Raw genomic sequence first — 10,643 nt, 5'->3', positions numbered from 1 at the left:
GTCGTTGTTGGGCGGGTCTGGGCTGGGGATTCGAACCCGCCACCTTAGGTGTACGTGGCTGGCGCCCTAGCCGGTTGAGCTATAGGCGCCAAGCCCCAACAAAATTTTCTTAACCACTTTTATTATGAAAGCAGGAAAGTTAGAAATGAAATTAACTCTATAGTGATGTCCAGGAGAATTTTCTGAGCTGATTTGAATGTTGTATATGTTAGCTGCTGGTCACATGTGACTACTCTATGCTTGAACTTAATTTTGAATTTAATTTCATTTAAATTTTCATTCAACATTGCCACACATTGGACAGTAGTTTTAGATATTTAAGGTTACAAGAATATCTTTTTCTCCTCTAAGGCTCTGTGGAGAGTTAATTTTCCATTGTTCACTGAATTGCCTGATTTACTTTAAAGTTTGAATTACTGAATGACCTTATCAATTGTAGAAACAAAAAAACCTGCTGGAATTTTAGTTCAATAAATGGAGATGGGAAACAGGAGGAGATTTGGTCTTCGACTTTAAATCACTTACAAGAACATTTCTTTTTTTCTAGGTCTTAACTGGTATATTTTTAGGACTAGAGAGAGTCCGGAGGACTTTCCGCTTCTCAGAGCTCTTGCTTCTCTGCCTTTTCCTTCATGTGCCATAAAAATCTAAGGTGGTATTGATGTTTCATAGTGGGGATTCAGTAGAAGTAAAGAAGCTTTGGTTTATATTTTTCATCAGTTTAGACCTAGTTCAAATGGGGTAGTCCTGACATTGTGAGACACAGAAGAATCACGTGGCAGCTATTGTTCCATGTGCTGAATGCCTTAGGAGTGTAAGAACTAGTAGACAGGTAGGTGAGGGATCATGCTTGCCTTTTAGTTTAGTTTTGTTGTTTTGGGTTTTTTTTTTTTTTTTTTTTTGAGACAGAGTCTCAGGTTGTTGCCCTGGGTAGAGTGCCACGGTATCACAGCTCACAACAACCTCCAACTCCTGGGCTTATGCGATTCTCTTGCCTCAGCCTCCCAAGTAGCTGGGACTACAGGTCCCTGTCACAATGCCTGGCTATTTTTTGGTTGTAGTTGTCATTGTTGTTTGGCAGGCCCAGGCTGGATTTGAAGCTGCCAGCTCTGGCACCTTAGCCACTTGAGCTACAGGTGCTGAGCCAGCTTTTAGTTTTTTTTAAAAGTCCTGATTATTTCACCTGTTTGACACATTTGATATACTTTGAAGACACTGTTATGGTTTCATTGAAGATAGGTGGCTTCTCTCTTTCTCCTTCCCTTTATTTCCTCCTCTGTTTATTCCTCTTCTCTTTATTTTCCTCTTCTGCCCCTTTCTTTCAAAATACTGCCACAGGGAGCAGCCAACTTTGTGTGTTTTCAAGCGGGATGAGCTTTAAATTTGACAAGAATAGAAGATTGACTTGCAGTCTTGATAGGAGTGTAAGTTACTGACAGGAGATGATTTTAATTTGATTTCTCACAGAGATTTATCGGAGCAGTATACTGCACACTTTATTATGGCACTTTTTTACTGTTTGGCTTTCCTGGATAGTTTTTTGTAAACATAATTTTTTGACTTCTGTATAAACATGTCTGTTTACTGAGCATGATGCTCCAGTTTTACCCTGCATCTGATGAGGTTTTCTTCTCATTTACTAGGTTGCACAGAGCATTGAGGATCACCATCAAGAAGTGATTGGTTTCTGCAGAGAGAATGGTTTCCATGGCTTGGTTGCATATGACTCTGATTATGCACTGTGCAACATCCCCTACTATTTCAGTGCCCATGCCCTAAAACTGAGCCGGAATGGGAAAAGTCTCACAACAAGCCAATATCTGATGCATGAAGTTGCCAAGCAACTGGACCTGAATCCAAATCGTTTTCCTATTTTTGCTGCTCTGTTAGGTAGGTGGAGCACTATGAAAACTTTTTTTATAAGGGAATTACCATAATATGAGTGTATTGATCTTTTAAATATTTCAGCACTTGAATGTTTTGGATGCATATCTTAAATTTAAAAGAACCGGGGAATGGACTCTTCATTCATTACTTTGTATTATTTTTTGGTGTAGCTGATAATGGGGTACTTTTGGTCTTAAGTGTTGGTTTATATATTGTTTTGTCCAGACTGAAAAACTTATTTTGTGAATAAGTGCCAAGTTTTAGAAAACATTTATTTTTTAATTTTTTTATTAAATCATAGTTATGTACATTAATGCAATCATGGGTACAATGTGCTAGTTTTATATACAATTTGAAATATTTTCATCAAACTGAAAAATAACAGGCTTAGCACCTGTGGCTTAAGCGGCTAAGGTGCCAGCCACATACACCTGAGCTGGCGGGTTTGAATCCAGCCTAGGCCCACCAAACAATGATGGCTGCAACTAAAAAACAGCCAGGCGTTGTGGAGGGTGCTTGTAGTTCCAGCTACTTGGGAGGCAGAGGTAGGAGAATCACTTAAGCCCAGGAGTTGGAGGTTGCTGTGACCTGCGATGTCATGGTACTCTACCCAGGATGACAGCTTGAGGCTCTGTCTCAAAAAAAAAAAAAAAAAAAAAAAAAAATATATATATATATATATATATATTTCTAAGTCATAGATCTTAACTTATGCTAACTATGAAAATTAGGCATTTAAACCTTTGGTATAAATTATGTTTCTAGTAAGAGAAAATATGCTATGGAGTTAGTTAACACTTTAATTTTTTGCCTCCTTTTTAAAGGCATTCACTACTTTAAAAGAAAGACAACAAAAATAAACTATCTTACCTTGTTTCTAGCACCTGCAAATCCGTAAATTCCCTTGCAGGAATTTCTTATGCTGAATATTCAGAAAGGGCAAAAATCTTGTTTTAACTAAGATTTTACATAGTAATTTTTTTTTTTTTTTTTTTTTTACTAAAATATAATTTTCTGGCTTGGCACCTGTAGTACAGTGGTTATGGCACCAGCCATGTACACTGAGGCTGATGGGTTCAAACCCAGCCCGGGCCAGCTGAACAACAATGACAACTGCAACAACAACAAAATAGCTGGGTGTTGTGGCAGGTGCCTGTAGTCCTAGCTACTTGGGAGGCTGAAGCAAGAGAATCACTTAAGCCCAAGAGTTTGAAGTTGCTGTGAACTGTGACTCCCCGGTACTCCACCAAGGGCGACATAGTGAGACTCTGTCTCAAAAAAACCACAAAATTTTCTAAGAGGTTATACTGTTATTTTGTTTCTTAAATTTACATTATATAGTTATTTTCTTTCTTTTCTCTTTTGTTAACTATACTTACTTATGCTTTCAATGTGAGTATCTCAAGCTATTTTAATACCTAGTTCTAATTTGCTGAGAGTTTGTAAGATTTGTATCCAAATTATAAGTAAATATGTTTTGCAGTGAAGCATTCCTTTTGCAGTTGAAGGGCTGGTTTGAACACACTGGGCCCTTTTTGGAAGCTATGTGGTGAAACGGTGTGGTTTCCAGCACTAAATTTGGTTGTTCAGCCTTTGTATTTTGTAGAGGTTAGCAGTGCAATCCAGTCTTTTGGAAGAGTAATTATGTTGTGGGTCTTTTTTAGAAATTCTTAGTTATTAGAAGGGTTTTATAAACATTCCAAAATAGTTTTACACACTTAGAAATAATAATGAGGGAGTCATAATTTTTTATGTAGTATGTTGTGATAGCTTTTCAAATTTATTATATAGCAAGAAGTCAACAAAATTCTCATTTTACAAATTGACTTTATTTGGATTTAATCTGAAATACGGTTTATTAGGGGACTCTTAGGACTTTTGGAACTGGAAGATTAAAACTTATCTTATAATCTATTTTCAAATATTATAAAAGGATATTTCCTCTGATGTTTAAAGTGAGTGTGTAGGTGGCATATTATTTGGAAAGTTCCGTATTTGCTTAAATGTTAATGCAGAAGGACTTGGCATATTGGCATATTAAATGACTTTCAATGCATGTGAAAATCATATGCTCTCAGAATATAGAGGCTTTGGCTTGTTTGAAATGTGGAAGAATATTTGTTTAAGAAGCATCAAATATATTTCTCGGGAGATAATGCCAACTCATACTTTTCTAGCTAATTAGTTTGTGAAATTTTGAAATAAACAAAAACAAAATTATTAGTGATATTTTGTCAGATCAGTTTTTTTATTTCAAACAAGACTCTCACTTTGCCGCCTTTGGTAGAGTGCTATAACATCATAGCTCATAGCAACCTCAGACTTTTGGGCTCAATTGATCCTCTTGCCTTAGCTTCGCAAGTAGCTTGGACTATAGGCTCAGCTAATTTTTTTTTGAGATGGGGTCTTGCCCTTGCTCAGGCTAGTCTCATAACTCCTGAGCTCAGGCAATCCACCCACCTCGGCCTCCCAGAGTGCTAGGAGTACAGGTGTGAGCCACCTCTCCTGGCCTGCCAGTTCAGTTTATGGCTTAGAATCCTCTTCAAAAAGTTTAAGGAAGTTATAGGTAAGCTCCTAACTGTGTAACCTTTTTTACTTTATAAACTTTTTCATAAACTTTTACTTTATAAAAATTTTCATGTTCTTAAATGAGAAAGCTGATTTTGCTTTCCCCTTCTATAACAGAAAGTGTAGCTAAATCAGTTACTTTGTTGGATTACTAAATTTCAAGGTTGGGTGAAATATTCATTTAAGTGGTTGACCCAAGTTTTTATAGAGACTATTACTGATGTTGGAGTTGGCTTAATATCTAACTGGAGCTTCAAGGCTGAGTATGATGGCTCACACGTATAACCCTAACACTCTAGGAAGGCAAGACAGGAGGATTGCTTGAGGTCAAGGAGATCAGACCATCCTAAACAAAAGCATGTCCCCCATTTCTACTAAAAACTGAAAAGAAATTATCCAGGTGCGGTGGTGCATACCTACTCAAGAGGCTGGCTGGGTAGGAGGATGGCTTGATTGAGCCCAGGAGTTTGCTATTTCAGTGAGCTATGATGATGCACTGCATCACTCTATGTGGGGCAACAGAGTGAGATTCTGTCTCAAGAAAAGAAAAAGCTGCAAGAAAAGTCTCAGACACTTCATATCTCACAGTAAAATTCTATGCAGTCCATTAACAGGAAAACAAACAATAGTAAATAGCTTAGGTTTACTCATCTGGACATCGTGGTAGATCAGAAGTATTTTGAATTTTTTTCAAATTTTGGAATACTTGCATGTATGTAATGAGATAGCCTGAGGATGACACCCACTCTAAATAAGAAATTTATTTATTTTTCATATTATTCACCTTATGCATATCGCCTGAAGAGTAATTTTATAAAATACTTCTGATAATTTTGTACATGAAACAAAGTTTTGACCGTGACTCATCACATGAACCCAGGTGTGGAATTCTCCACTTGTGTCATCATGTTGGTGCTCTGAAAGCTTCAGATTTTGTAACATTTTGAATTTTGGATTACGGATCCTCATTCTGTACAGGCAGTCTCCAAGTTGCAAACCACGTGACTTACGTACAGCTCACACTTATGAATGGAAGCTGTTACAGGTAATACGTTAAAGTACCTGTTCCAACTTACATACATTCAGCTTAAGAACAAACCCACAGAATCTATCTAATTCTTAATCTGGAGACTGCCTATATTGTGTATGACCTAGCAGTGTTGCAGATGCTCTCACCTTGCGTTTTTTTCTTTCTTTGAGGAGCTAATTCATGAATCTGCTATCTTAATGTGGAGGTGGTTAAATCATGTTATAAAAATCACAATTACTTGGGAAATTACTGCTTTTAAATTATATTGAGATAACTAACATATAAAAGATGGGTATATCAGGCATGCAAGCACTGTCCTCAAAGTAGAGTATTCCCCCAAATGTAATTTGTTAATTAAACACAGTTTTATTTGTAGACTATGACACATCACTGGTGATAGGATGGACAGCTTAATGGCACTCATGAGTATTGTTGCAGAGTGTGCTTTGTCATATATGTTTGTGGGCAGTAATGGAAATTATGGGAGGGGGTATAGATTCCTGTTACAGTCAATGGTCATTATCATTTAATCTTGCTAAGAAAGATTTTATAATTGTTCAGTTTCCACATATGGCTGTTGAACCTAGTTCACATAATTTTGAAGCACAGCTGTTTCATGGACAAATGAAAACTTGAGTCCAGTTGGTATTTAACATCCTGTCATCATCAGACTGAGCTTTTGCAAGCTGGTATTTATTTTTAATACAATGCTCAGAAGTTGCTTAGATTTTATTCAGTCTTAGTTTGAATGCTGTTGGAGCTATACTAGAATTCATGCGGTTCTTCAGACAGCTTCAAAGAGTCTGCCTATTTGTTGCTTTATGTTAAAAGGTGAAGAAATATTCTCGATTTCTGTTTGGAAGTTTTATATAGTTTACCAACAAACAGGTAATCTATTATAGAAGACAAGATATAGTGATTTTATACCGTATATCAACAAATAGGTAATCCACTATAGATGACAAGATACAGTGATTTTAGTTTCCCTGTGTCACTTATGATGATTGCTTTTCATGTTTATGTTCTAGGAAATCACATTCTACCTGATGAAGATCTGGCATCTTTTCATTGGAGTTTACTTGGTCCAGAACATCCACTAGCCTCACTAAAGGTACAAACTCTGCTTTACCTCCACCATTTGTAATAATCAACTGTTGATTTTTTGGGTTACTTTAATAATATAAATTAGATCTTTATTGTAACATATGCTACTAAGTTAGTGGTGTATGTTTTTCCCTAATTTCAGGATCTGGACTGTCTTAAAAAATAACCAACCATCCTTCCTTCTCTATATTTTAGGTAAATTTATAAATGTCTTTGAAAAGTCTCTTTAAGGAATTCTTCATGCCATGCACAGAGATAGGAAATGTTAATTTTCCTAAAAATATTATTTTAATAGGTAATATAGTCATTGTCGCTTAGTTCAACATGTTTTGGCAGAGTTGATAATAAGTTTCTTAGTAATTTTCTACAATTATAAAATTGTCTAAGTCAGTTTTTAGTACTTTTTGGATACTGGGGGAGATCAAATTTATTATAGAAATGATCTGTGTGTTTTGTTTTATTAGCACGTGATGTGTTGTCTTAGCTTTCTCTGTTTGGATGCCCTTGCTGTTGTGATAGTACTGAACATTAAGGAGGAGACACTTAACTTTGACTTTCTATAGTGGGAAAGCTTCCGTGTTTGGTGTGAGCATAGTTGTAATGAATGAGTGAGGTTGGTACGAGCCAGTTGGAGACTTCAGCTTGGACTTGTTAGTAGTGACTCCTATAATTGCAGTTATCATTTGTTAGGTATAAGTGCTGTTGTGGATTGGGGAATTGGGAAGACAGGGACTTAGACTTTTTATCTGCTTTCTGCCCTGGGACTAGCTTCCTTCTAGAATGGGTTCGGAAGGCATGCTTCCCTGTGAAATTTTGTATTGCGTCATAATTACTCTTTCTCCATAAATGGCTTTAACTGGTGGCCAGTTTCAATTTGGAGTTTATCTTCTTACATTTTAATTTATACTTTTCTTTGGTGATACTTGAATAGAATTAAAGCAGAATTATTTTTCTGCTTTTTTAAAAAAAATTTTATTTCTTCCTGTTTAAAATCCCTTTTATTTTACATCTCTTACTGGTATGCTATAAAATGTTAATTTTCACTCTGACAGTTCTTAGCCCAGGCTGTTTTTAACTTTTGTTCAAATATTAGTTTTTCTTCTCCTGTTAGGAATTACTTGTTTGGGTGTAGAGTCCCTTCTTACGTGTTTTCCCAAACGAAGTGATGTGATCTGTAAACTAGACCTTAAGCTCTTGGTGGTACCATGACTGAAATGCAGTTTGGAGAGTGCAGTCTGTAATCAGCTGGTCTTTAAAACACTGCACCTGTGCTCGTCAGACCTGTTAAATGTTATATTTGTTTCAAATGCTAGACACAAATGAAGGCTTGTTTCTTAGAAGACTTACTCTGTTTTGAAAAACAGTGTGGAGAAACTTTCAGGGTCTCAGGCCATATGTATATGTCTAAGTTGAACTAGGCTTGCTGGGTATGTCATTAGGTTAGAAGTGAGGAGCTGTTAAAAGAGTTACTGGAAAACCAGCTCAATCTATTGATAAATCAATATTATGTGTGTTTTTCCTAACTTTTTGTTAAGAAAAGTTTTCAGTATATAAAATTTTGAAAGAATAGAAAACTGTTTATCCATTTGTCCACATCTTAGTTCAACAGTTGTTAGCATTTTGCCTTAAAATACATGTCTATGTCTGTGTTTTGGTTTTTTTGTTTTTGACACAAAATGTTTGAAAATAAAGTACACATACAACATTTCATCTATGAAAACTTTAACTTTATCACCACCTGAAAATAAGGACTTTATCTTAATTGTATTGCTCCTGCTACATTAACTTAATAAAAATTCCATAATATCATTTAATAAAAAGGGTATATTCATATTTTATCAGTTATCTTCCAAGTGTCATTTATAGTGGTTTTTTAAAAAATTGGATCCATTCAAGTTTTATGCATTGCTACTATTTATATTTTGAAATTAGCTGAGTATGGCATAAAATAGAGAAGCAGTCTACAATTAGTTTTCCAATGATGTGATAAGTTGCAGGATTTTAAAGTCACATTCTGAAATGCATACATACCTGGATTTAGATGAGTTCATAAATTGTATTTGGACACTTTTATGTATAGGTGAAATGCCTATATGCCTCTGGCCAAAAATGCCATTTGAATGTAGTGACAAGTCTTTGTGCAGGCATACTTGTGAGAAACTGAGGTTGGTTGCGGGCCTCACATTACCAAGGCTTTGGTTGGAATAGCATTTCCAGACTGCGTTAAGGAACCTTAAGGTTGACTTTATAAGGCCAATGAAAAAGCCCTTTGGAAAACTGGCCAGATACTCATCAGTAACCTTTTCTGATCTGTGGTAAGTGACAAAGGTTGCTTGCTGAGGGGTCTGGGAATGTAAATGTGCTTGGGGACATTCCTCTTGAAGAGGAATTTACCCAATACATACAGGTATCTAATGACACACATGAAACCTGGGCTTGTGAAAGGCTTTTGAGAAGTCCAGCCTGAAAATTCCTTATAAAAGTTTCCAGCAAACCCCCTCTGACTTAAGGCCTACATGGGAGCAGAGGTTTGCACACAAAATCCTGTATGCCCAAGAAGTTTCTTTATGCCTTGTTCAAAGCTCTGAAGTAACAGCCTCCAAATGGTATTGCCAGCAAGGGCAGGTATTCAATCTACCTCGTTCCTCCATAGTCTCAAACTTGATCAGATAAGAACAAATAAAGTAATGACTGACAACATGTTCTTCATTAAGTTATTTTAAACCAGGTTATGTTGAAAGGGTTATGCTTAAAGGTGTATGTTGGATGGATTATCAGGTTACTAGGGAGGAACTACTTACAGGGCGGGTAGTTACAAGATGTTAAATGGATTAATGAAGTCATTGATGTCCAATGTGCATGTGCAGAGGAAAGTCATTGATGCCCAGTGCGCATGTGCAGAGGAATTGTAATGAATCTTAATGAGGTCATTGCTGTATAGTACACATGCACAAGATTGACTGTATAAACCAACAGTAAATAAAGAAGGCTTACCATTTTGCCTGAGTGAGCAAATGGTCACCTTTATTTAAAACACAGTTTTAATAAGCGTGCTTATTCTTCGTGACATTGCTTTTCTGCGACCCTTACTGCAACATTTATGTTTTGTCCCTTCATGCACATTTTGTGTAGGCAGCACCATTTCAGTCATCGTGATTTAGATGGGGAGAAATTGAGCATTACTGATATGCAGAATTTCATATATTTTGTCTTCCTTTTTTTCCAGTTATAAAACTAATGATGTATTTTGAAAATTTGGAAAGTTGTTGAGTATCTCCATAATATTTTGAGAATTTTATTTTCTCAAATATTATTCATGTTTTTGTATTGGGTTGAAATGTTGACAGGGTTAAGGTTATGGTATTGCATGTTAAGAGGTACTTTCAAATGATTAGATAATAAATTTATCGCATACCAGCTCTCTGAACAAAATAAGTGAAATATGATAAAAGGAATGGGCAATAAGAATGCTTAATATCGCAAAACCAGATATCCTTGAGAGCTGCTTATCCATGATGCTGTATTTAAAAAGGAAAAGGAACTAATAACACAAGAAATCTTCATTGTTTAATCCATCTGATGAAAATTACAAAATACTATGGATAGAAAGTCCATTAGTAGTCTTTTTTTTTTTTTTTTTTTTTTTGAGACAGTCTCACTATGCCGCCCTGAGTAGAGTGTTGCTGTGGCATCCATAGCTCACAGCAACCTCAAACTCTTGGGTTTAAGCGATTCTCTTGCCTAACTCAGCCTCCCAAGTAGCTGGGACTACAGGCGCCTGCCACAACCCCCAGCTATTTGAGACAAGAGTGGGCTGATATAAGCCTCTCTACCTTCCTTTGCTTTAGGTAAGACATTCTGTTTTATTGGTCATAGAAACTTACGGAAATATTTCGCTTATCTGGAATAGTTGAGATATAAAGGTATTTCCAAACATGAGAAACTATTTTTTGAAGTTTTGCTGATAGAACTATTTCTTTTTTTTTTTTTTGAGACAGAGCCTCAAGCTGTCCCCCTGGGTAGAGTGCCGTGGCATTACAGCTCACAGCAACCT

The 10,643-nt window shown here is 36.2% G+C and overlaps 1 protein-coding gene across 4 annotated transcripts in view; it reads left to right on the top strand.

Moving 5' to 3' along the window:
- The window catches only part of FAM120A (family with sequence similarity 120A), a 129,385-nt gene that overhangs the window by 19,509 nt on the left and 99,233 nt on the right, over positions 1-10,643 (top strand). For all 4 annotated transcript variants that reach the window (XM_003795026.2, XM_023516234.1, XM_023516232.1 and 1 more), the window contains exons 2-3: positions 1,644-1,890; positions 6,514-6,596. In XM_003795026.2, coding sequence (XP_003795074.1) covers positions 1,644-1,890; positions 6,514-6,596 — 330 coding nt within the window. The remainder of the gene's footprint in view (positions 1-1,643; positions 1,891-6,513; positions 6,597-10,643) is intronic.

The sequence above is a fragment of the Otolemur garnettii genome, unplaced genomic scaffold, assembly GCF_000181295.1.
Source record: "Otolemur garnettii isolate 467f Iridium unplaced genomic scaffold, OtoGar3 scaffold00088, whole genome shotgun sequence".
Classification (NCBI taxonomy): domain Eukaryota; kingdom Metazoa; phylum Chordata; class Mammalia; order Primates; family Galagidae; genus Otolemur; species Otolemur garnettii.
This window is presented reverse-complemented; position numbering and strand designations above follow the sequence as displayed.